The sequence below is a fragment of the Elgaria multicarinata genome, chromosome 10, assembly GCF_023053635.1.
Source record: "Elgaria multicarinata webbii isolate HBS135686 ecotype San Diego chromosome 10, rElgMul1.1.pri, whole genome shotgun sequence".
Taxonomy (NCBI): domain Eukaryota; kingdom Metazoa; phylum Chordata; class Lepidosauria; order Squamata; family Anguidae; genus Elgaria; species Elgaria multicarinata.
The window spans coordinates 4599719-4626450 of NC_086180.1; the positions used below are offsets into that span (position 1 = coordinate 4599719).

A 26732-nucleotide genomic window follows, 5' to 3' on the forward strand; every position below is an offset into this window, starting at 1 on the left:
AGTTGGGCCAAGATGGCGGCTCCCATGAGCGACACGTTCTCCTTTTGTATGGAGGCTGCGAGCCCAGCGCGCCGGAGAGCCCTGGAGGTGCGCTTCATCAGCAGCAGCAAGGTGAGAGGGAGAAGGTGGGGAGGGCAGGGGAGGGGTGGGGTGGGGGTGCCGGCCCGCGGCGGGGAAAGGAGCCTCCCCCACCCCGCAGCAGCGAAGAGCTGGTCCCGGCAGGCGAGGCGGACGCTGCGGCCCCTTCCTGGCGCAAGGCTTCCTCGGGAGTCGGCCTCGGCGTAGGGCTGCGGCGCTGGCATCTTCCGCAAAGGCATCCCCGCCTTGAAGTCTGGCGCAGCCTCTGCCCTCCCTCTACAAAAGGCCGCCGGATAGCTTGGACTGCAAGTCCCATCATTCCCAGCCAGCGTGGCTATGGGGCAGCGCGGGCATTCGGACAACGCCCGGGGTGCCCCTGCCGGGACCAGCAGCTGAAGCGAATCCGTGCCAGTGTGCCAACTGGCACTGGGCGCCTTTGGGGTGAGGTGGGCTGCAAGTCCTATCATTCCCAGCCATTGTGGGCATTCGGACAACACCCAGGGTGCCCCTGCCAGGACCAGCAGCTGAAAGGAATCTGTGCCAGTGTGCCAACTGGCACTGGGTGCCTTTGGGGTGAGGTGGGCTGCAAGTCCTATCATTCCCACCCAGTGTGGGCATTCGGACAACGCCCAGGGTGCCCCTGCCAGGACCAGCAGCTGAAGGGAATCCGTGCCAGTGTGCCATCTGGCACTGGGTGCCTTTGGGGTGGGTTGGATTGCAAGTTCTATCATTCCCAGATAACATGGCCCCAGTTGGGGGAACACCGGGCTAATTGAAATCAGTGGGGCTTGCTGAGATTTTCCCTCCCCGTTATCGCCCTAGTGGAAATAAAGTGGTTTGGAAGCGGAACGGAACATTTCCCTCTTTGGGATCAAGTCCGACTGCTGCAGCACCCAGAAATGGAAGGCGGCTTTCCGTCCGGACGACCAGGCGGATGCCAGAATGGTGGGTTTATTTGGGGGAGGGGGAAGTAGACATAAAGCCAACAAGGGTGGGGCAGTTAAGGGTAGGTCTCCAGATGTTTTGGACTTCGACAGCATGGCCAGTTGTCAAGAACGGTTAGAGTTGGAAGTCGAAAACATCTGGAGAATTACTTTCTTGCTCGCTCTTGTATTAGGATGTTGTGTGTCTGTGAAGGTTGATTCTCCTTGCGAGGGCAAAATGCCTTTTGTGATGTGTGCTGGACTCTTCTCCCTCCACAGACTGGCCCTGATCCCTCTGAAGTCTTCACGGGATTAGGTAGGCTGAATTTACGGAAAGGAGGACCGGGCTCCTATATCTTCAACAGTTGCATAAAAAAGGGGATTTCAGCAGGTGTCATTTGTATGCATGCAGCACCTGATGAAATTCCCTCTATTACAACAGTTAAAGCAGCAGGAGCCCTGCCCTCTTTTGTATCTGGTCATTCTAGCTATAACTCCTGCAGCTTTAACCGTTGTGATGAAGAGGGAGTTTCACCAGGTGCTGCAGGTATACAAATGGCACCTGTTGAAATCCCCTTTTCAATGCAACTGTTAAAGATACAGGGGCCTTGTCCTCCTTTCCGTATGGTCACCCTACCTTCGGCACACTTCCTTGGATTAGCTTCAGCTGCTGCTCTTGGCAGGGGCACAACTGGTGTTTGCTGAATCACAGCTACTGCCTTCTGACAGAGATGACCCATCTACCCAGGGATGCTCTCACCTTTGAGTCACCTGTGTGTATCTTCTTGCCAAACGCTAAGGAGAATTTTTGCCATGTGTACATTTGAATTCCTCATTGACCTGGTTGGCGCAATCACGCCACAGTGGGTTGTAGTGGATGCCCCCGGGCAGCTTTTCAATATTCGAGACATGACCGCGGCTTGCCGTGTTGCCTAAACCAAGCAGGGATGGGTTGTGCGAGGGTTAAACAACCCATGCATAACCCTAAAACAAGCCATGAGTTATGTGAGTGTTGTTTAACCTTTGCACAACCCACTCCCCGCTGGATTTGGACGACATGACAAGCCATGGTCTGTTGTGAACCACCCAGAGAGCTTCGGCCAATTGGGCGGTATAGAAATTCAATAAATAAATAAGTAGTTGTGGCTTAAATATTCAAAATGGCCTCCAGCTCAGGCTGCAGCCCACTGCAGCTCAAACCCATAGTGGGCTGTTTGATCATAGAATAGCAGAGTTGGAAGGGGCCTACAAGGCCATCGAATCCAACCCCCTGCTCAATGCACAGGAATCCACCCTAAAGCATGCAAACTAAGAATTACGTGTGTAGGCTGACCCTATGGAAAGGAGGGCAGGGCTCCTGTATGTTTTAACAGTTGCATTGGGAAGAGAATTTCAGCTGGTGTCATTTGTATGCATGCAGCACCTGGAGAAATTCCTGTGTCATCACAACCATTAAAGCTACAGGAGCCCTGCCTAGCATGAGATACAAAAGAGGGCAGGGCTCCTGCAGTTTTAATTGTTGTGGTGAAGAGGAAATTTTACCAGGTTCCTCATATACACCTGCTGAAACCCCCTTTTCAATGCATCTGTTAAAGATACAGGAGCCCTGTCCTCCTTTCCATAGGGGTGTCTCTACCTGGCGGCATTTCTTAACTCACCCCAGGCGATTAGGGAAGTAATGATTTTGAATGCCCCTGTGATGCTCCTCCATCTCCACTTTAATCCCCCACCCCCACCCCCCAAAAATCCTGGGCTTATTTTATTATCTTGTATTATCTCAATTTATAGGGGAAAGGACTCTTTGCAACAAGAAATATACAGAAAGGGGAAACTATTTTTGTGGAGAAGCCTGTGGTGTCGGCCCAATTTCTCTGGAATGCCCTATATAAATACAGAGGTGAGGGGAGATGTTCTCTTGTCTGGTTCCGAGAGAGCAGATCATGTTTACTTCTTAACTTATATGTGTGTGTTTTCCTTTTTGTTATTTTTACACTTCTAAGAATAATGTTGTAGTGGCCTGGAAGATGGTTCCTCCTTTCATTAACCGTCATTTGGCCGTTCGGCCCAGGTGAGTCTTCCCCAAATCCAGGCCTGGATCGGGAATTCTCCAGGCCACATCCCTGCAGTCCCAAGTGCCTGGACCTGGGATACTGTGCAAACGTCCTGCTCTTTTGGTCAGACAAAGGCAGAAGGCTGAGCATCTAGTATTTATCATAGGGGCGTTGGACCTGCAGCCCGCGGGCCCTAATCTGGCCTTCGGAGGTCCTGCATCCCACAGAGCCCACTGGAGAATTCCCTACAGGAGGAATCCCACCGTCAGAGATTGAAGATAACGCTGGAAATCAAACCTTGGCCAAGCCCCTTTCTCCATAAGAACATCAGAAGTGCCCTGATGCTGGATCAGACCAAGGGTCCATCTAGTCCAGCACTCTGTTCGCACAGTGGCCAACCAGCCATCGGCCAGGGATGAACAAGCAGGACGTGGTGCAACAGCACCCTCCCACCCATGTTCCCCAGCAACTGGTGAACACAGGCTTACTGCCTCAAGTATTGGAGATAGCACACAACCATCAGGGCTAGCAGCCATTGATAGCCTTCGCCTCCAGGAATTTATCCACCCGCTTTTAAAGCCATCCAAATTAGTGGCCATCACTACATCTTGTGGTAGTGAGTTCCATAATTTAACTATGTGCTCTGTGAAGAAGTCCTTCCTTTTATTTGTTCTGAATCTCCCACCACTCATCAGCTTCATGGGATGCCCCCCCTGGTTCTAGTATTTTGAGAGATGGAGAAAAATGTCTCCCTGTCCACATTCTCCGCACCAGGCATAATTTTGTACACTGCTATCTTTCCGGCGCCCGGTTAAGACTTTCCTCTTTGCCCAGGCATATGGCAGCACATCTTAATCACCCACATGTTTAGTTTTTTAATGGTTTTTAATGCTTTATGTGTGTATTTTCTGTGTTTTAGAATTTTAAATTTTGTATACTCGTTTTAATCTTAATTTTAGAATTTCTGTAAACCGCCCAGAGAGCCCTGGCTATGGGAGCGGTATATAAGTGCAATAAATAAGGAGGCTCACCTGGTGCCAACATTGTTATCTTTTCGGTGCCAGGTCAAGACTTTTCTCCCAGGCATTTAACAGCATATAGCTGTTTTAACTGACCCCAGAATAGTTGTTTTAAACGGGTATGGTCTGTTTTTTTATGGTTTTAAATTCTGTATATTTGTTTTTAATGTTCACTGTTTTTAGATTTTGTAAACTGCCCAGAGAACTTCGGCTATGGGGCGGTATATGAATTATTATTATTATTATTATTATTATTATTATTATTATTATTATTATTATTATTATTATAACGGTAGAGTGCTCTGTTTCATGCCTGAATTGTGGGAAGGCTCTGTGTGTGTGTGTGTTTAATGACACTGAATGTTTGGTAGAATTCTGGCCGGGACGACCTTCCGCTCAAGGGTCTCTTCCCTTTGCCCCTTTCCAGCCTGTGACCACTGCTTGCGAGCGCTGGAGACCGCGGAAGAAAATGCGCAACGGTTGCTTGGGAAGTTTCAGGCCTTGCCTCATCCGGAGCAGTGTGGGATCCACAAGGAACAACATCAGCACTGTCCCAGTTGCCAGGTGAGGGGGGGGGAGGGGTTTTTTGGCCAGGTGTGCGTATGGGAAAGACATGGCACAAAATGGGTTACTAAACAGCAGTGCCTCCCTCCTAAAATGTTGGTCGCCTCTCTGCCAGTGGGCCCATTCAGAAGACACCTTAAACCATGGCTTTAACCATGGTGTTTAAGCCAGAAAGCCAGGCCGTGTTCAGAAGACACCTTAAACCATGGCTTTAACCGTGGTGTTTAAGCCAGAAAGCCAGGCCGTGTTCAGAAGACACCTTAAACCACAGCTTTAACCGTGGTGTTTAAGCCAGAAAGCCAGGCCGTGTTCAGAAGACACCTTAAACCACGGCTTTAACCGTGGTGTTTAAGCCAGAAAGCCAGGCTGTGTTCAGAAGACACCTTTAACCATGGCTTTAACCAAGCCAGGTCGTGTTCAGAAGACACCTTAAACCACGGCTTTAACCATGGTGTTTAAGCCAGAAAGCCAGGTCGTGTTCAGAAGACACCTTAAACCATGGCTTTAACCGTGGTGTTTAAGCCAGAAAGCCAGGCCGTGTTCAGAAGACACCTTAAACCACGGCTTTAACCGTGGTGTTTAAGCCAGAAAGCCAGGCCGTGTTCAGAAGACACCTTAAACCACGGCTTTAACCGTGGTGTTTAAGCCAGAAAGCCAGGCTGTGTTCAGAAGACACCTTTAACCATGGCTTTAACCAAGCCAGGTCGTGTTCAGAAGACACCTTAAACCACGGCTTTAACCATGGTGTTTAAGCCAGAAAGCCAGGTCGTGTTCAGAAGACACCTTAAACCATGGCTTTAACCGTGGTGTTTAATCCAGAAAGCCAGGCCGTGTTCAGAAGACACCTTAAACCACGGCTTTAACCGTGGTGTTTAAGCCAGAAAGCCAGGCCGTATTCAGAAGACACCTTAAACCACGGCTTTAACCGTGGTGTTTAAGCCAGAAAGCCAGGCTGTGTTCAGAAGACACCTTTAACCATGGCTTTAACCAAGCCAGGTCGTGTTCAGAAGACACCTTAAACCACGGCTTTAACCATGGTGTTTAAGCCAGAAAGCCAGGTCGTGTTCAGAAGACACCTTAAACCATGGCTTTAACCGTGGTGTTTAAGCCAGAAAGCCAGGCCGTGTTCAGAAGACACCTTAAACCACGGCTTTAACCGTGGTGTTTAAGCCAGAAAGCCAGGCCGTGTTCAGAAGACACCTTAAACCACGGCTTTAACCGTGGTGTTTAAGCCAGAAAGCCAGGCTGTGTTCAGAAGACACCTTTAACCATGGCTTTAACCAAGCCAGGTCGTGTTCAGAAGACACCTTAAACCACGGCTTTAACCATGGTGTTTAAGCCAGAAAGCCAGGTCGTGTTCAGAAGACACCTTAAACCATGGCTTTAACCGTGGTGTTTAAGCCAGAAAGCCAGGCCGTGTTCAGAAGACACCTTAAACCACGGCTTTAACCGTGGTGTTTAAGCCAGAAAGCCAGGCTGTGTTCAGAAGACACCTTTAACCATGGCTTTAACCAAGCCAGGTCGTGTTCAGAAGACACCTTAAACCACGGCTTTAACCGTGGTGTTTAAGCCAGAAAGCCAGGCCGTGTTCAGAAGACACCTTAAACCACGGCTTTAACCGTGGTGTTTAAGCCAGAAAGCCAGGCCGTGTTCAGAAGACACCTTAAACCACGGCTTTAACCGTGGTGTTTAAGCCAGAAAGCCAGGCTGTGTTCAGAAGACACCTTTAACCATGGCTTTAACCAAGCCAGGTCGTGTTCAGAAGACACCTTAAACCACGGCTTTAACCATGGTGTTTAAGCCAGAAAGCCAGGTCGTGTTCAGAAGACACCTTAAACCATGGCTTTAACCGTGGTGTTTAAGCCAGAAAGCCAGGCCGTGTTCAGAAGACACCTTAAACCACGGCTTTAACCGTGGTGTTTAAGCCAGAAAGCCAGGCCGTGTTCAGAAGACACCTTAAACCACGGCTTTAACCGTGGTGTTTAAGCCAGAAAGCCAGGCTGTGTTCAGAAGACACCTTTAACCATGGCTTTAACCAAGCCAGGTCGTGTTCAGAAGACACCTTAAACCACGGCTTTAACCATGGTGTTTAAGCCAGAAAGCCAGGTCGTGTTCAGAAGACACCTTAAACCATGGCTTTAACCGTGGTGTTTAAGCCAGAAAGCCAGGCCGTGTTCAGAAGACACCTTAAACCACGGCTTTAACCGTGGTGTTTAAGCCAGAAAGCCAGGCCGTGTTCAGAAGACACCTTAAACCACGGCTTTAACCGTGGTGTTTAAGCCAGAAAGCCAGGCTGTGTTCAGAAGACACCTTTAACCATGGCTTTAACCAAGCCAGGTCGTGTTCAGAAGACACCTTAAACCACGGCTTTAACCATGGTGTTTAAGCCAGAAAGCCAGGTCGTGTTCAGAAGACACCTTAAACCATGGCTTTAACCGTGGTGTTTAAGCCAGAAAGCCAGGCTGTGTTCAGAAGACACCTTTAACCATGGCTTTAACCAAGCCAGGTCGTGTTCAGAAGACACCTTAAACCACGGCTTTAACCATGGTGTTTAAGCCAGAAAGCCAGGTCGTGTTCAGAAGACACCTTAAACCATGGCTTTAACCGTGGTGTTTAAGCCAGAAAGCCAGGCCGTGTTCAGAAGACACCTTAAACCACGGCTTTAACCGTGGTGTTTAAGCCAGAAAGCCAGGCCGTGTTCAGAAGACACCTTAAACCACGGCTTTAACCGTGGTGTTTAAGCCAGAAAGCCAGGCTGTGTTCAGAAGACACCTTTAACCATGGCTTTAACCAAGCCAGGTCGTGTTCAGAAGACACCTTAAACCACGGCTTTAACCATGGTGTTTAAGCCAGAAAGCCAGGTCGTGTTCAGAAGACACCTTAAACCATGGCTTTAACCGTGGTGGTTAAGCCAGAAAGCCAGGCCGTGTTCAGAAGACACCTTTAACCATGGTGAATGAGGCTTTTTGCTTTATTCAACAAAAGCTGGGGTGAGACACCTTCCAACCACAAATAGGAATAAACCAAACAATTATTTAAAAATATGTTTAAATAGATGTATATATTATTGTTCTTATTCTTATTGGCAAGTTATGTTACACTGCCTCAAACTATGTAAACATATTATAAATCATAACCAATCACATCAGTAGACAAACGCATGTCACATTACAAATGTAAACAAAATACTTATAGCCAATTATTATACTTCAAAAGTATATCTATGTATTGGTGGCGTGTAATATATACATTAGTAATAATCAAAATAAAGTACATTGATATAATGAAAACAATTATACAGCTTTTGGTAATTCAATGACATTCATATGATTAAGCAGTTATACAGTAGGGATGTGCTCCGCTTCTAATCGGACCGGCGAATTAGAAGTGGAGCGGGGTGCTTCGCCTGCCCTTAAGGCAGAGGCGAAGAGGATTGGGGGGGCCGGCGGAGCGTGGCGAAGACGATCGAGGTGAAGGCGGATCCTTCGCCTCGATCTGGAGCTCCGCCGGAAAGGTAAGTGGGGTTTACTGGGCCCTGCCGCTGTCGCTGTCGCCCACGTGGCGACAGCGGCAGGGCCTGGTAAACACCCCCTCCTCTCCCTTACCTGCCTCCGTCCGTGGTCCGTCGGCTTCTTCAATTGAGCCCACGGTTCAACCAGGAAGTCTGGGCCGCACTTGAACCGCGGGCTCAATTGAAGAAGCCGACAGACCGCGGACGGAGGCAGGTAAGGCCCCTCCTCCCCCTTGGTCCCTTACCGGGCTCTGCCGCCATCGCCGTCCTCTTCTCCCGGCCTTACCTGGCACCACTCCCCTCCACTGCGGAGCTCCGATTCGGAGCCGGAGCTCCGCAGCGAAGAGGAGCGGAGTATGGACGGAGCGGCGCGGAGCGGAGCGGGCCGATCCGAAATTTTCGGATCAGCCCGCGGGGCGGAGCGGGGGATCCGTGCACACCCCTATTATACAGTGTGTGGTAATTCAGTGAACAGGAGTCCAGTATACATAACCTGTTTCTCCAGGAATGCTTCCTCAGGACACGCTTTTTTAGGACAAATAGCCAAGACCATTCACAAAGTCCCCCAGTATATACAGTCTGATCTGTTTCTGGCAAAAGTCTCAAGGCTGCTGAATACCATGGTTAAAGCCGTGGTTTAAGGTGTCTTCTGAACACAGCCTGGCTTTCTGGCTTAACCACTGTGGTTAAAGCCGTGGTTTAAGGTGTCTTCTGAACACAGCCTGGCTTTCTGGCTTAACCACTGTGGTTAAAGCCGTGGTTTAAGGTGTCTTCTGAACACAGCCTGGCTTTCTGGCTTAACCACTGTGGTTAAAGCCGTGGTTTAAGGTGTCTTCTGAACACAGCCTGGCTTTCTGGCTTAACCACTGTGGTTAAAGCCGTGGTTTAAGGTGTCTTCTGAACACAGCCCGGCTTTCTGGCTTAACCACCGTGGTTATAGCCGTGGTTTAAGGTGTCTTCTGAACGGGGCCAGTGTCACTGTCGAGATTGTAAGCCTATGGGGCAGAGAGACTAGAAGTAACACCAGGTGCTGCAGGCTGAGACCTGCAGTTTGCGACGCAGCTGCAGAGGAGAACGCTGAGCATACCTTTAGCAAGTGAGCCCAGCTGCGCAATATATCAGAAAGGGGGAGGGGGGAGCAAAGCATTTAGAGGTTGCAAACCCACGGAACGTGACTCCAGCTCAAAATCATGCATGCATGTACATCCTGCTACCAAACCCTCCAGTGATTCTTGGCTTTGTTTGCTTTGAGTTCAGTTATTATTTACTTTTTTGCAATGTTTCTATACTGCTAAATGTAATAAAACCCCTAAGCGGTTCACATCTCTGTATTAAAATCATATTTAAAATACGATACTACAGGCATGACAACAGAGACAATTCTGATTACGATAAAAAGCAACACAGGAGCACTTCAGATGGAGCGGTGTGATTGATTCAATTATATCCCAGGGAAAGCCTGGTTGAGCAAATGTGCTTTCTGGAGGGTGTTTGAGAGATGCCACATTTTCTGCCTCCCGAATTGCATGAGGGAGGTTTTTCCAAAGGTGCCACTACCGAGAAGGCCTGCTGTTGGGGAATTGCACGGCGACAGTCCATTTGTTCCCAAATGACCAGAAAGGCCTCATCTGGTGATGTCCAGTGTTGCAGTACCAGAACAGATCTGCATGTTTAAGCAGGGCTCTGCGCAAGACGTCTGCGGCCTTGGCTAGCGTCGGCGCTTTTTCCTTCTGCAGGTGACGTATTGCAGTGCTGAGTGCCGGCAGGTTGCATGGGAACAGTACCATCAGGTCCTGTGCCTGGGACCCTCCAGGCAGGACCCTAATCACCCTCTCAACAAACTGCAAGAGGCGTGGAGGTCAGTGTGTTCAGCTGCATGCAGCAGTGACCGGGATCCTCTGTCCCATTAGGGACTAATGAAGGTGTCTCTTCTGGGGCCTAGCTGGAACTAAAGCCACAGGGTTCTGTCGGTTGGATCAGGGATGGGCAGGTGTCAGGCTTCCGGGATTGTCTTTGGCTCAGTTCAGACAACACGTTAGTCAACGCAGTGTGGAAACTCCACTCAGCGGTTGAGGTTTTTACGGGGTTTTCCCCACACAACACTTTCTAACTCCACCGTTGTGTGACTGCGGGCTTCTGTGGAGTTAAGTAAAAGTCAACACGACATTTGATTGACAGTTCCTCTGCCCTCTCTCCTCCCTCGGTATTCCTGATGGTATCCCGTCAGCCAAAGCTGCAAAAAAAACCAAGTCCTGGCAGCTCTCCTAGAGAGGCACTCTCTCCTTTCGCCCCTCTTGCCAGGGAACTCTGTAGCTGGTGGGAAAAATCAATGCAATGCAATGGAAAACTCCACGGAGCCCTCCACACAACACGCAACACAACGGTTGTGCAGGAACTCTCCTCTGTGCAGCGTGGATATTCTGCGTGGAGTGTTTTCCCAAAAAACCCTCCACTTTTCCCATTGGCTCCAGAGTTCTCTGGCAAGAGCAGTGAAAGGAACAAGTGCCACTCTAGAAGACCCACCAGGATTGTGTTTTTTCACAGCAGTGGCTGATGGGATACCGTCCGGAGGACTGGGGATGGAGAGAGGGCAGAGGAACTGTCAATCAAACGTCACGATGGATTTTACTCAACTCCATGGTAGCTCACAGTCACACAACGGTGGAGTTAGAACATGTTGTGTGGAGAGTTCCCCCAAAACTCAACCATTGAGTGGAGTTTTCACATTGCGTTGACTAACGTGTTGTCTGAGCCATAGACTCATCTTCAGGAGGCCGGCGGGTGGACGTCCTTGCCCTCTGGGCGTGGCTGACTTGGGTAGCTGTTAGTCTAAGGTTGACCGGTGTAAAAAGAAACTAGCTTTCCATCTCTTGCACCTAGGAACATCCATTACCCTCCAGAGACTTCGAGCATCATGTTGATGGCCAGGATGGTGGCTACCGTCAAGCAGGTGCGTGTTTGGGCTGCCGTTACTAACCCTATGACTAACCCTAGTCATGGAGCGGTGGAGAGAGGAGGACCTGCCAAGAGTCTTAGCCTGCTGTAAGTCGAGGTAGCGGCCATGACCGTAGATCAGGGATGGGGAACCCCCAGCCTACGGCCCACTTGCGGCCCACGGGGGTTCCTCGATGCAGTCTGCCAACTTCTCTCCCAGATCCCATCCTCTCTCCAAACACAAGTCAATGCAACCAGGCTCTGTTTGTGGATGTTCTTCAAGGGGCCAGAATGGCCTGTAAGTTCCCTGTTGACCAGCCCTGCAGATGTGTTGGAGAACAACTCCTGTCATCTGTAGCCAGCTTGGCCGTGGCTTCTGTAAAAGCTTTCATAGAATCATAGGATCATAGAATAGTAGAGTTGGAAGGGGCCTATAAGGCCATCGAGTCCAACCCCCTGCTCAATGCAGGGATCCACCTTAAAGCATCCCTGACAGATGCTTGTCCAGCTGCCTCTTGAAGGCCTCTAGTGTGGGAGAGCCCACCACCTCCCTAGGTAACTGGTTCCATTGTCGTACTGCTCTAACAGTCAGGAAGTTTTTCCTGATGTCCAGCCGGAATCTGGCTTCCTGTAACTTCAGCCCGTTATTCCGTGTCCTGCACTCTGGGAGGATGGAGAAGGGAGTGGGAGAGGCCCCCACCAGTGCTGCAGGGGACTGGATGAGGAGGGCTTTTGGGCCCGGTGTGGCCGTGGACCAGAAGCCCCAAATCCCTGCTGTAAGGCATATCCTCAGTGTCAAGAACGGATCCGCTGCCATGTGGTGGTGTGTAGAGAAGACCCCTTAAAGGTGCAGGCCGACCTCTTGGGCGCATCCAGTGCTGCTACTTCCCTTGTGCTCGAGGGAACCCACCACGGGCGCAACGTGGAATGTGTGGCTCTAAAAGCCGGCCCTTCTGCACGCTCCGCGTATCTGCCTTCTTCCGGAAACGAGCACTTCTGCTCACTTCGGATTGCCGCGGTGACCCCAGGGTTCCTGTTCCGTTAGCGGCCGGCCCTGCTGCTTGCCAAGACCTGCATAGAAAGGAGGATTCTCTGAGGGCCGCTGTCACACCCGGTGCGTAGAAGACGGCGGCTCTTGTGGGTTAGACAAGATGAAAACTGATTTCTCTGTCCTATTCTTAAAAGCCAGTAAATCTCTTTTTTCAGTCCAGCGAGCGGTTTTTCAGTCCTGCGGTTACTATTACTGGGCCTTTGTGCCTGGAAGAGCTTGTGCGCGTGTCCGTCTGTCCGCCCGTCCGTCTGTTTGCTCGTCCCCCGCAGCCATACTTCCAACCTGCCTCTCCTGCGTAAAGAGAGGGGAAGGCCCTTTATTTTTTTATTTTTTGATGGTTTTGCTTTCTCCCAGGCTAAAGACAAAGACTGGTGGATCAAGCTCTTTTCTCAGTTCTGCAGTAAAACCGCCAACGAGGAAGAGGAAATTGTCCACAAACTCCTGGGAGACAAGTTTAAGGTCAGCGTGCCCATGGGAACAAGTGAGCCCGGACCTTCGAAAAGGAGGGACTGTGGGTGATGTGTGGGTTTTTTTATCTGGTGGGCCTGCGTCGTGTTTCCGCTGCAGCTGATAATCCAGTCTGCATCTTCTTCAACTCAGAAAATCTCTCTGCAGCTACAGTGGCAAGAAAGATACGGGCAGCACCTTGTAAAATCTTAAAAGGGTGGTGGGCGAAACTCTTCCTCCAGAGTGTTAGGGGTGGGTGGGAGTAGCGGGGTTGAGCGAAGGCCTTCAGTGGGGAGCTCATGATTATAGAATCATAGAATAGTAGAGTTGGAAGGGCCTCTAAGGCCACCTAGTCCAACCCCCTGCTCAATGCAGGAATCCACCCTAAAGCATCCCTGACAGATAGTTGTCCAACTGCCTCTTGAAGGCCTCCGGTGTGAGAGAACCCACAACCGCCCCACGTAACTGGTTCCATTGTCGTACTGCTCTAACAGTCAGGACGTTTTTCCTGATATCCAGCTGGAATCTGGCTTCCTGTCACTTGAGCCCGTTATTCCGTGTCCTGCACTCTGGGAGGATGGAGAAGAGATCCTGGCCCTCCTCTGTGTGACAACCTTTCAAGTATTTGAAGAGTGCTATCATGTCTCCCCTCAATCTTCTCTTGTCCAGGCTAAACATGCCCAGTTGTTTCAATCTCTCTTCATAGGGCTCCAATGTGCTGGATTTATTTTATTTTTTTAAACAAGTTTGTGCACAATGGAATCAGTTACCTAGAGAGGTTGTGGGCTCTCCCACACTAGAGGTCTTCAAGAGGCAGCCTGTCAGGTATGCTTTAGGGTGGATTCCTTCATGGAGCAGGGGGTTGGACTCGATGGCCTTGTAGGCCCCTTCCAACTCTGCTATTCTATGATTCTATGAATAACCCCAAAGAGTGCTAATTTGCATAATTCAGGACGGTCCCCAAATCCTTCTTTTTTTTTTCTGCGCATGCAATCTGGTCTCTTTTGGTGCAGAATTTTCTGGGTTTCGTTTATTCCTAACACTAGAACCGTGCAGAATGTTGGCGCCTTGTGTGACGCATGGCTTGGGATCCGATCCGAATCTGGCATGCTCCAGTGTGACCAAGAAACCAAGCTCTGGGTGGGGTTACACAGATACATGCGTGCTTGATCCTTTAAAGCAGCCTTCCTCAACCTGGGGCGCTCCAGATGTGTTGGACTGCATCTCCCAGAATTCTGGGAGATGCAGTCCAACACATCTGGAGCGCCCCAGGTTGAGGAAGGCTGCTTTAAAGGTATAATTTCCAGGGGTAGGGGGATAATTTACTTTATTCCCCCACCCACCCATTGTCTGTAAAAGCACCTTGCTATTTTCTCTCATATAAGTGAACGGCTGGCATGTCCTTCTCTGGGGAACTAATGCACTCCATTATGGGATGTTTCCTGCAGGGCCAGCTCGAAGTCTTGCGTGTGCTGTTCATGGAAGCCCTTTACGACGACCATCTTGGCAGGGTGAGCCCGGCATTTCTGGCTGCTTTCCTGTTGTCCGTAGGGGTGTAGTAGATCGATACTACTGCCTTATAACGGTAGAGCCAGTGTGGTGTAGTGGCTAGAGTGTTGGACTGGGGGTCGGGAGATCCGGGTTCTTAGGCCCCACTCAGCCATGGAAACCCACTGGGTGACTTTGGGCCAGTCACAGACTCTCAGCCAACCTACCTCTCAGGGTTGTTGTTGTGAGGATATCATGGAGAGGAGGATTATGTATGCCTTTTCCTTGAAAGAAAAAAGGTGGGATATAAATACAATAATAATAAAATATAAAATTGAAGCACACTGAAAACTGTTGGGGCCCAGGACACATGCCATGCGCTGTTTTCAAACCGCTTTCAAAGTGCTTGGTGTAGTTCTGGCCCAGAGCAATCAGGGGTGTGCAGCGTCTTTCAGTCAAGGCCCAAATTCCCTTTTAGAGAGACTGGGGGAGGTGGGCATTCCAGCAGTGGGTTTACAAGAGATGGAACGCTGGTCTGACTTGATATCAGCCAGGCCCTAAAATCCTTGACTCCATCCCTTGTGAACCCAGGTGTTCTGAGGCCCAGAATTCAAGGCCAGGACTGGGCACTGGGTCCAAGTACTGAAAGCTGCAGCCCTGCGTTTCTCTCTCCTTGTCTTTCCGAAACATTTGCAAACCGCCCAGACAGCTTCGGCTATTGAGCGGTATAAAAATGCAATAAATAAATAATAAAAATGAGGAGGAAGAGAAGAAGAAGAAGAAGAAGAAGAAGGGCAGAGTGTTGCGTGATGCCACTGTGTTGCAGGTTTTCCTGGCTTGTTGACATAAAAATTAGGGCTGTGCTCCGCTTCTCCTCGGACCGGAGAAGCAGAAGCGGATCGGGGGAGCAGTGGAGCGGATCGAGGTGAAGGCGGATCCTTCGCCTCGATCCAGAGCTCCGCAAAAAAGGTAAGGGGGGTTTACTTGGCCCTGTCGCCGCCACCTATGTGGCGATGGCAGCAGAGCCAGGTAAGGGGGCAGGGGGTCACCTGGCCCATCATGGCCTGTTGCTGGCTTCACTAGAGCCCGCGGCTCAACCTGGAAGCGTAGGCCACAAGCGGGGCTTACAGTTCCTGGTTGAGCCGTGGGCTCTAGTGAAGCTGGCGACAGGCCGGGATGGACGCAGGTAAGGGGGAGGAGGGAGGGGGGCCTTACCTGGCGCTACCCCCCACCGCTGTGGAGCTCTGATTCGGAGCCGGAGCTCCGCAGCGGAGTGGAGCGGACCCTAGGCAGATCGAGGCGGGGCCCGTGCACAGCCCTAATAAAAATGGCTCCAGCAGGCGCTGGAAACAAGGCTGGCACCTGCCGGATATCCAAGGGTGGGGAGTTCCTCGGAGAGGGAGCCACCACACTGAAGGCTCTTCTCCAGGCGGATTCCAGCCAGGCCGCAGGTCCATGCCAGGACCACTGGAAGCACCTCACCTGATGACCCCAGTGGCCGCATTCTTCTGCGTGCAAAGCACATCCTCTCAAAAGGGATCCACTCCATAGAAAAGGAAGCTTAGCCTGAGGTCGACAATTTCAACCGCTGCTCTGTGGAACCCACAATTTCTAAATAAGGCAAGGGGAGGGGAACCCCCCCCAACCGAAATCTCAAGCCAGAAGAAAAGGGGCCACAAAAGGCGTAACACAGTCAATTGCAAAGCTAACAGGCCTAGTGCAAATCAGTTATTCTAAAGTATGCATGAACATCACACTGTCTCAGATTTAGCCATGATACATGTGGTCACGTTCAGTGAATAAAATCAACACAGGTCGAAGTTCGCCTACATGGCAATACAATGGACCACATTTTTCGTTGTTAAATCTCAAACAGCGTGATGCGCAGGGCAGTGTGGTGTAGTGGCTAGCGCGTTGGACTGGGAGTCAGGAGGTCCGGGTTCTAGTCCCCGCTCGGCCATTGGAAACCCACTGGGTGACTTTGGGCCAGTCACAGACTCTCAGCCCAGCCAACCTCACAGGGTTGTTGTTCTGAGGATAACATGGAGAGGAGGAGGATTCTGTACGCTGCCTTGGGTTCCTTAAGGAGGGAAAAAGTGAGATAAAATGGGATTTTACATTGTAAACCTCTAGGCAGGGTATCGCTGTTTTATTTGTATATTTTGTACAGCACCAAGTACATTGTTGGTGCTATATAAATAAATAAATAGTAATATTAATAAGATAGAAATGTGATAAATAAATAAAATAAATGCTTTAGAACAATTCTTGAGAGCTTTATTGTTACACTTTGATTTGCACTAGCACTATTAGCGTTGCAGTTGGCTAGTTTATACCTTTTGTGGTTCTTTTGTTCTGGCTTGAGAACCCACAATTTCTGCCACTCTTAATGATTGGATTAGAGCAGCCTTCCTCAACCTGGGGCGCTCCAGATGTGTTGGACTGCAACTCCCAGAATGCCCCAGCCGGCTGGGGCATTCTGGGAGTTGCAGTCCAACACATCTGGAGCGCCCCAGGTTGAGGAAGGCTGGATTAGAGTCTGGAGCCCTGGCTCTCACACGCGCACCCTTCTGCAACTCGGAGGGGAGAACGGGCAAGCCGGGCGGGTGTGCCCTGACCTTCTCTTTGTCTTCGTTGTCTCTCCCTGGCAGTGGTTTTCACCCGAAGGCTTCCGGTCGCTGTTCGCCCTGGTCGGTACCAATGGCCAAGGCATAGGCACAAGGTACGAAGGGGGCCTTTCGCCTCTCCGGAGCTGTACGGCTTCCCGGGGCTGCTCGATACTTCGATTGAGGGTTTGTGGGCCTGGGAAAAGTGAAGGGGGCGGTGCCGAGCCACGTGGAGGAAGCTGGGGGGCACAGCTGCGCAGGCCAAGCATTATGGGATGTGTGATTTGGGGGGGGGTTCTTTTTGTCTTCTCAGTTCCCTGAGCCAATGGGTGCACGGCTGCGACGCCTTGGAGCTCCCAGCTCAGGAGCGAGAGCAGCTGGACGCCTTCATCGACCAGCTCTACAAGGACATCGAGAAAGGTGGGTGGGGCGGAGTTGCGTGGGCCGCTGGTGAAGCCTGCCGGGGCAGCAGGCCCTTAAGGCAGCCTTCCCTAAGCTGCCTCCCTCTCGGTGTGTCGGACTACAATTCCCATCACCCCTGGCCAGAACGGCCATGCCGGTTAGGGGTGGCGGATGTTGAAGTTGAATTGCGACCCCATCTCAGCAGACAAGGTGTGGTGGGAGAGGTTTGTAGACGTGTGTGTGCATGTGTGTGTGCGGCCACCGACCTGCTGCCTGGCCTTGCACGTGGCCCTCGTGGTCTGAAAAGTTGCCCAGGCGTGAGCTATAGACCGCTCCTCTTCCATCCCCTTTCCAAGTCGCCCCACCACAACTTGAGAGAGTGGACCCCATTGGGGTTACTCGCGGACTGGGTCAAGGAATCCTTTCTCCTGGCGGTCCTGCCCAGTTTCCTTGGACAGCTCCGAGGCCCCGCCTTCACGGGAGGTGGGGGGCAGGTCTCTCTGTTGACCCACCTTGCGTCACTCCTGTTTTGAGGACGCCTTTTTGGAAGGAGGAGAATTGTCCAGAAGCCCACATGGCCTCTGTCACTCTCTTTCTCTCGTTTACTTTGATTTAGAGACGGGGGAGTTCCTGAATTGCGAAGGCTCGGGTCTCTACATGCTGCAGAGTTGTTGTAAGTAAGCCGGGAAGCAATGAACCTATCCAGCATGCTTCCCACCACCTCACCCCCAGCCTTTTTTGTGGCAGGGGCCACCACTGTTGTCGAAGACGTGGCCATTTTTCTTGAAAACGCAGCAGGCAGGGAGAGCGCAACCTCGCTTTTTGTCGCCACTGTGACCGTTGAATCATAGAATCATAGAATAGCAGAGTTGGAAGGGGCCTCTAAGGCCATCGAGTCCAACCCCCTGCTCAATGCAGGAATCCACCCTAAAGCATCCCTGACAGATGCTTGTCCAGCTGCCTCTTGAAGGCCTCTAGTGTGGGAGAGCCCACAACCTCCCTAGGTCACTGGTTCCACTGTTGTACTGCTCTAACAGTCAGGAAGTTTTTCCTGATGTCCAGCTGGAATCTGGCTTCCTTTAACTTGAGCCCATTATTCCGTGTCCTGCACTCTGGGAGGATCAAGGAGAGGTCCAGCTGCTTGGTGGCAGTGGGGGGGGGGCACAGGGACACCCCCTGGTACGGTCCACAGAGAGAGAGAGCAGTGTGGCCCTCCCAGACCCCAGAAGTTGCCCAGCCCTGTCTTAGCAGCAAATGATCACACAGGGCTCGCGCCTTGAACCTGAGCGTAACTCTGCTCCCTTATTGTTGCAGGTAACCACAGCTGCATTCCCAATGCTGAGGCCTCGTTCCCAGATAACAATTTTCTCCTGCACCTGACGGCCTTGGAAGACATCAGGCCGGGAGAGGTGAGAGGACTCTTTTGGTGGGCTCCCGAAAGGGAATTCTGCACTAGCCAAAGGCTTGGACCCGATACAAAAACTGTTCATGCGATGTGTCTCTCTGGGCAGTGTTTTTCTCCACTGCATTGCAGTGCCTTCCCGCTTTCTCTCTCCCTCTCTTTTTTCGGGTGGGTGGGTTGAAATCACGTGGAAAAAACACCCAGAACATAAGGAGATGCTTCTGCAAACAGCAGGAGCCGTTTTTGTATATAGCTGCTTTCCCCAACCTGTTGCCCTTTCCGATATTATTATTATTGTTATTATTGTTATTAAAATTATTGTTATTTTTCACGCGTGGCGGTTTTTCGAGATGGAGATGACGGGCTTTGCCAAGTCATGCTCTCTTTTACAGATTCAGGAATATCCTAACAATTGAGCATGTTTTAATTATGACTGCTTCCTGGGGATGTATTTTGGTAGGCCCAGTTTCTGAAGGTTTTCGGTATAGTTTTTTTGATGTGATGCCAGCGACTGACGTGACTAACGGAATAACTGTGACCCTTTCTTGTTGCCATAGTTCTTTGACTTACATGGCTAGCGGTGTATATTTTTGTTTCTCTTTTCCCTTTCATCATCATTATCATATTATTATTATTATTATTATTATTATTATTATTATTATTATATTTATTTGTATCCTGCCTTTTGCCCAATGCTGGGCCTCAAGGTGGCCTTACAAAGTTTAAAATATACATTGGGGCGGAAAACAACAACAAACACAAACATTTAAAATACACAACAAAATTATAAGACATTAACATAGATGGAGGACCAGATTATTCTCCAAAGGCCTGCTTGAACAAACAAGTTTTCGCCTGCTTCCGAAAGCCCATCAAGGAGGGAGCCAGCCTAGCTTCCCCGGGAAGAGAGTTCCAGAGCACCAGAGCAGCCACCAAGAAGCCCCCCTCCCATGTTCCCACCAAGCGCGCCTGTGAAGATGGTGGGACTGAAAGAAGGGCTTCTCCAGAAGATCTCAAAGCACGGGCAGGCTCATAAGGGAGAAGACAGTCCTTCAAATAACCTGGACCCAAGCCATATAGGCAGTACATAATAGTCACCAGAGTATATCATATCTTTGGAAGGAAGTCATTTGGGAAAGGAGGTACTCAAAACGTGGATATGGGAGTCAATTCAGGAAATAGAGCACAGTATATTGAATTTATTCTGGCATCTATTTTCCTCTTAAAATATGAAAATAATCTTGTGTGATTTAAATATGCTATCGTAATTGACTTCACTGAAATCCAATATTAGGTTACAAAGAGTTATTCTCACTCTTATTGATATTAAGATATTATTATTAATATTATTATGATGACGATGATATTATTGAGATATTATTGCATTTATATCCCACCTTCTTCCTCCAACGAACCCAACGCGACATACATAATCCTCCTCCTCCTCTCCGTTTTATCCTCACAACAACAACCCTGTGAGGTAGGCTGGGCTGAGAGTCTGTGACTGGTCCAAAGTCACCCAGTGGGTTTCCATGGCCAAGTGGGGACTAGAACCCAGATCTCCCGACTCCCAGTCCAACACTAGCCACTGCACCACACTGGTGCGGGAATTCAGCTCCTGGCTGGCAGCTGTGGTCCAACATCTGGAGGCCACCAGGATGGGGAAGGCTACTATATATTATATTCCCGAATTACTGGGCTAACCTCCTGGTGGCCTTATAGCCAGAAGAAGAGGTCAGGTCTGCACCTGCGTAGCTCCGGCAATGCAACAGCATCTGGTTCTCTCTGACCCAAATATACTTGGCTCAGCAATACTACAAACGAGAAGGATCTTGGAATTGTTGTAGATTGCAAGCTGAATATGAGCCAACAGTGCGATATGGCTGCAAGAAAGGCCAATGCTATTTTGGGCTGCATTAATAGAAGTATAGCTTCCAAATCACGGGAGGTCCTGGTTCCTCTCTATTCGGCCCTGGCTAGGCCTCATCTAGAGTATTGCGTCCAGTTCTGGGCTCCACAATTCAAGAAGGACACAGACAAGCTGGAGCATGTTCAGAGGAGGACAACCAGGATGATCAGGGGTCTGGAAACAAAGCCCTATGAAGAGAGACTGAAAGAACTGGGCATGTTTAGCCTGGAGAAGAGAAGATTGAGGGGAGACATGAGAGCACTCTTCAGATACTTAAAGGGTTGTCACACAGAGGAGGGCCAGGAGCTCTTCTCGATCCTCCCAGAGTGCAGGACACAGAATAACGAGCTCTGTGTTAAAGGAAGTTAAAGGAAGCCAGATTCCAGCTGGACATCAGGAAAAACTTCCTGACTGTTAGAGCAGTACGACAATGGAATCAGTTACCTAGGGAGGTGGTGGGCTCTCCCACCCTAGAGGCCTTCAAGAGGCAGCTGGACAACCATCTGTCAGGGATGCTTTAGGGTGGATTCCTGCATTGAGCAGGGGGTTGGACTCGATGGCCTTGTAGGCCCCTTCCAACTCTGCTATTCTATGATTCCATGACCCCACTCTGGCCTCCCAGCATGTGCTGTCTCAAGGACCCTCCATGCTGCCGAAATTTCATAGTGAACTCGTGAACTTACCAAGGTGCCGTATTCCAAGACAGATCATGCATCCAGATAGTTCCCAAGTGGGGAGGAATCCGTGGCTCTCAAGACGATGTTGTACTAGTGTGTGGCATAGTGGCTAAATTATTATTATTATTATTATTTATTTATATAGCACCATCAATGTACATGGTGCTGTACAGAGTAAAAAGTGTCGGACCAGGAGTTGGGCGATCCAGGTTCTAGTCCCCACTCGGCCATGGAAACCCACTGGGTGACGTTGGACCGGTCACAGACTCTCAGCCCAACCTACCTCACAGGGTTGTTGTTGTGAGGATAAAACGGAGAGGAGGAGAATTATGTATGCCACCTTGAGTTCCTTGGAGGAAGAAGACGATATATAAATGCAATTAATAATAATAATAATAATAATAATAATAATAATAATAATAATAATAATAATAATATAGCTTCCATAAGCCCTGACCATTGGGCATGCTGGCTGGGGATGTGGGAATTGTTTCTCAACATGCCAGGTTGGGGACGTCTGGTTTGCTGCTTACTTTTCTGAGCGTCTTAATTAATTAATTTATTAATGTAGTAAAACATTTGTTTGTTGTTTATTCGTTCAGTCGCTTCTGACTCTTTGTGACTTCATGGGCATTTGTATCCCTCCCTATATCACTAGGATATCAGGGCAGCGTACAGTTAAAATCAGACAAACGATAAATCTACAATAAATATATCTTGTGCAGCCCATGAATAGAAAAACTATAAACAAGGAATTGGGTTCCCGTTAAAATCAGGGAGGTGGTGGGCAGGGCTCCCCCCCCCCCGTCAGTTGCATGGTATCAGCTGCAGAATTGGCGTGACGTGTTGACGTTGCTGGTCACCTGAGGCCCAGGTCAGAGGTCATATTATCGTTTCCAGGGGAGCTTTTGGGTCTGTCCCTGTTGAGAAGTGTGTCTGTGTGTCGGGGCAGGGAAACATGTTGTAACTGATACGGGACGTGGACATGTGTGCATTTGTGAGTGTGACGGAGAGATTGCTCCTGTTTAACAGCTTTAACCATGGTGGTTAGGCCAGAAAGCCAGGCCGTGTTCAGAAGACACTTTAAACCATGGCTTTAACTACTGTGAATAAGGCTTTTTGCTGTAGTCACTGTGGTTAAAGCCGTGGCTTAAGGTGTCTTCTGAACACAGCCCGGCTTTCTGGCTTAACCACCATGGTTAAAGCCTTGGCTTAAGGTGTCTTCTGAACACAGCCTGGCTTTCTGGCTTAACCACCATGGTTAAAGCCATGGCTTAAGGTGTCTTCTGAACGGGGTCAGAGAGAATGAACAATTTTGCATGATGTTTTCAGCCGTATTGCTGTAAAGCATCAAGCACCCTCTCTGCTTGAGCTGACGTTGGTAGCGGGGCTGTGCCTTGAACTTACATGATTTTTTTTGTCTGATCAGGAAATCTGCATCAGCTACTTAGACTGTTGCCAACGGGAACGGAGCCGGCACAGCCGGCATAAGACACTCCGGTAAGCCAATGGGACGTGGAGGTGGGGAAATCCCATTGGTTGGCTTTGATGTCTGTGGTGCGTCTCCTTTTTAAACACTAGATCTACGCAGTTGTAGTACCACTCGTGTACATCAGGGGTGGGGAACCTCCGGCCCGCGGGGCTCATTTGGCCCACGGCAGTTCTTCAGGCCCCATCCCGGGAGGAATCCCCGCCGTTACCTCCGATGAAGTGGGGAATTTGGCCAGGTAACCTTTGCACAGTGTAGGGAAAAAGGCAAAAGGCCGAGATGATGATGTCATTGGACGTGACCACGCCCGCTGACATCATTCTGCCCACGCAGAGCCTGGGGGGGAGGAATCCCCCCCCCAATTACAATTCCACTTCCCTGATGTGCTTAGTAATACGGTAATACCTCGCGTCTCTATGGTGCTTTTGAGTGCGTCTCCCTGTTGCATTTGTTACAACAGTCCTGTAAGGTGGACTAGTTTTGTTATCCCCATATTGCAGGCGGCTGACAAGGGATGGCCTGGCCATTCTGATTTCATAGCTCCGTCTCCTTTGCCAATAATAATAATAATAATAATAATAATAATAATAATAATAATAATAATAATTTTTATTTATTTATTACATTTTTATACCGCCCAATAGCCGAAGCTCTCTGGGGGTTTCACAAAAATTAAAACCGTGAAGAGCATAAAAACAACCAACAAATTTAAAACACAAATATAAAATACAATATAAAAAGCACAACCAGGATAAAACCACACAGCAAAAATGGATATAGGTTAAAATATGAAATTAAAACAGCAGAGTTTAAATTTAAATTAAATTAGGTGTTAAAATACTGAGAAAATAAAAAGGTGTTGAGCTGGCGACGGAAGGAGTACAGTGTAGGCGCCAGGCGGACCTCTCTGGGGAGCTCGTTCCACAGCCGGGGTGCCACAGCAGAGAAGGCCCTCCTCCTAGTCGCCACCTGCCTCACTTCCTTCAGCAGGGGCTCACGGAGAAGGGCCCCTGTGGATGATCTTAAGGTCTGGGTACGTACATATGGGAGTAGGCGTTCCTCCAAATCGGGCCCGGACCTGGACTGGCAGCCAATGAAGTTGTAGAAGGACTGGCATGATATGATCTCGCCGGCCAGTCCTTGTTAGTAGGCGGGCTGCCCCGTTTTGTACCAGCTGAAGTTTCCGGACCGTTTTCAAAGGCAGCCCCACGTATAACGCATTGCAGTTGTGTCCTTCCCCACACAACGGAGCCCTCTGCTAGCTGAGTCTGAGATTAGGGTCACAAACCTAATAATAATAATAATAATAATAATAATAATTATTATTATTATTATTATTATTATTATTCTTACTCGCCTCTCCGTTTGGATCGAGGCGGGAAACAACAATAAGTATAAAATACATAAAACTGAATTAAAAACATAGTATACATTATAAAAAACATCCTAAAATTCCACTGCATAGGCCTGCTGGAATAGATCAGTCTTTGCAGCTTTCTTAAATGCTGAAAGATTGTTCGGTTGATGAGTCTCTTCCGGCAGGCCATTCCACAGTCCGGGAGCAGTAGAAGAGAAGGTCCTCTGGGTAATACCTGTCAGCCTAATTTTGGCAGACTGAAGGAGATTCTTCCCAGAGGACCTGAGTGTGTGGGGCGGATGGTACGGGAGAAGGCGATCCCGCAGGTAACTTGGACCCAAAACATGTAGGGCTTTAAAGGTGATAGAAGGAAAGGAAAGGAACCTCTCGTGCAAGCACTGAGTCATTACTGACTCTTGGAGGGACGCCAGCTTTTGCTGACGTTTTCTTGGCAGGCCTTATAGCGGGGTGGTTTGCCGTTGCCTTCCCCGGCCGTGATTACCTTTCCCCCAGCTAACTGAGGACTCATTTTACCGACCTCGGGAGGATGGAAGGCTGAGTTGACCCGAGCTGGCTGTCTGAAACCAGCTTCCGCTGGGATCAAACTCAGGCCGTGGGGAGAGTTTCAGCTGCAGAAAATGCTGCTTTACCGTTCTGCGCCACACGAGGCTCAGTTTAAAGGTGATCACCAACTCTTTATACTTCGCCCGGAAACTAATTGGCAGGCAGGGAAGAGATTTTAAAACTGGTGTACGCTTCACCCGTTCTTGGTGCTTTACAGGGTAAGAAGCGAGCAATTAGGTGCCTGCCCCAGGGAGCTTCCAGGTGTAGGACGGGATAACAGAGGAAGGGGAAAGGAGAACGGAGGCTACAGGGGCAGACTTGTCCTTTGCACATCACTGCAGCAACTGTGGGTGTTTGGCACCGGGTAGGTGCAGCCGCGGCTCTTCTCCTTTTCTCCAGCTTTGTAGCCACGAACGTCTCGTTCTCTCCCCAGGGAAAACTACCTGTTCGTCTGCTCCTGCCCCAAGTGCCTGGCTCAAGCCGACGATCCGGACGTGACATCAGAAGAGGACGAGGAGGAGGAAGAGGAAGAAGCCGACGGGGAGCCAGAGGATGCCGAGCTGGAGGACGAGATGACGGATGTTTGATCCTGGGGTGGGGGGTGGGGTGGGGCTTCTCCGAAGGCCGCGGGACGATGGGTTTTGGAAGCAGGTTCCTGGACGAAAAAGCAGCTTGTGCTGGCAGGGGAAGGAAGGGCGTGGATTTCACGGCGGGGCGCTGGAGGAATTGGAGCCCAGTCCTCCTGTCGGTGGGCCTTCTGCACCCGTGTGTCCCTTGGTTCTGGAGTCTCCTGCCTCCTCTCCGTTGTATCGCAGCTCCTAATCCGAGCCATGGCGACGACCAGGGACAGGTCTCTGTGAAATTCCCCCATTGTGGCAGCAATGGGGGAATTCGGTAGCAATCTCCTGACATGTGTGGGGGCAGTAAACAATTTGCCAGGCAAACGGAAGCTTTTCTGACCAGCCAGTGGGGGGAAGAAGGTACAGGGCAGGTTGAGCCCCCCAGTTGCAGAGGGAACGGTTGAAATCCGGGGATCAAACGTCCCGGGGAAAATGGCTGAAGGTAAAAGGGATGCTGCAGGGATTGCAGCCATCTGGTCTCAGCTGCTGTTGCCTCTATTTGAGGGAGGCTGCTCTAGCAAACGGAAAGCCGGAATCCTCCTGCGTTTCCTGCTTCACGAGAACAGGAGGAAGAAGGGTGTTGGATCAGACCTGAAGGTCCATCCAGCCCAGTGCCCTGTCTCCGAGAACCAGAGAAGTAGCCCTGTTAGCCTTCAGCAGCAAGAACAACAGAGTCCCGATAACTTCAAGGCAACTTATTTATTGTGGTATAAGGTTTCGCAGGAAAGAATCCACCTCCTTTGATGCTTCGAGTGTTATCCACACTTGGTAGGTGTGTCACTGTTTACATTTTCTCTCTCTGTGTGTGTGTGTGTGTACATACAACCACACACATACACCTTGCAGCTGGGGGTTATACTTCATGCATCTAATAAGGTGGGTCTTTAGTTCATGAAAGCTTCTGCCACAAAAAACCTGTTACTTGTGAGGTTACTGCAAGATGCTTTTGCCTTTTTGGTAATCAGCTAGATGCCCTCAAGAGGTCCCCAAACCTGGCATGAAGAACAATAGCCCTCCCCCACTATTTCTACTCCCCCCTCCCCCACAACCAGTATGCAAAGGTACGCTGCCTCTGAACTTGGGTTCCTTCCATGTGATAGTCCAGCCTCTGGATGGGTCGGACTGCAACTCCCAGAATCCACAGTATGCAAGGACTTGTAGTACCACCTTTCTGGAGGGCACCAGGTTGGGGGAGGCTGTCATAACCCCTTTAATGTAGCTGTGGAATTATTTTCCACAGTTAGCTGGAAAAGGAGTTAAACTGGAGATTCAGCAGAGCTCTTAACGTACCACTATATTATTCAGCAATGCCTTCCTCTGTAGCCAAGATCCTTCTAAAATGTCTGCTCACAGGTATGTTCCGTTTAGCAAAGGTATTTTACAGTGTGAATTGAAAGCTTCCTGTTCTCAGCTTCTCCTTATTTTAATGCTTCCTGTTGATTTGGGGAAAGTGATGAGTAACCGTTAATTTGCCCCATGAATCGTCCCGCCATATTGCCCCAATATCAGTTTTACTTTCTGCATGGTGAGAGGCTTTTGGCTGTAATCCTATGCATACATACCCGGGAGTAACTCGGTGGGACTTGTTTCTGAGTAGACATCCATAGGATCTCACTGTAGTTACTAATTTCCTCCTGTGT

General features: G+C 49.8%; 1 protein-coding gene across 1 annotated transcript; it reads left to right on the forward strand.

Moving 5' to 3' along the window:
* On the forward strand, positions 1-25066 carry SMYD5 (SMYD family member 5). Its single transcript, XM_063135699.1, has 13 exons — positions 1-111; positions 2790-2898; positions 4499-4635; positions 9883-10004; positions 11027-11096; positions 12486-12590; positions 14027-14089; positions 16718-16788; positions 16986-17092; positions 17691-17747; positions 18389-18483; positions 22492-22562; positions 24906-25066. Exons 1-13 carry the CDS (start codon positions 13-15, stop codon positions 25057-25059), a joined length of 1260 nt encoding a protein of 419 aa, XP_062991769.1. The 5' UTR covers positions 1-12; the 3' UTR covers positions 25060-25066.
* The last annotated feature ends 1666 nt before the right edge of the window (positions 25067-26732 follow it).

Coding starts and splice junctions, on each gene's coding strand:
- SMYD5 (XM_063135699.1), top strand. CDS start 13: ATGGCGGCTCCCATGAGCGACACGTTCTCCTTTTGTATGGAGGCTGCG. Junction 11,097..12,485: donor TGGTGGCTACCGTCAAGCAG/GTGCGTGTTTGG, acceptor GCTTTCTCCCAG/GCTAAAGACAAAGACTGGTG. Junction 14,090..16,717: donor ACGACGACCATCTTGGCAGG/GTGAGCCCGGCA, acceptor TCTCCCTGGCAG/TGGTTTTCACCCGAAGGCTT.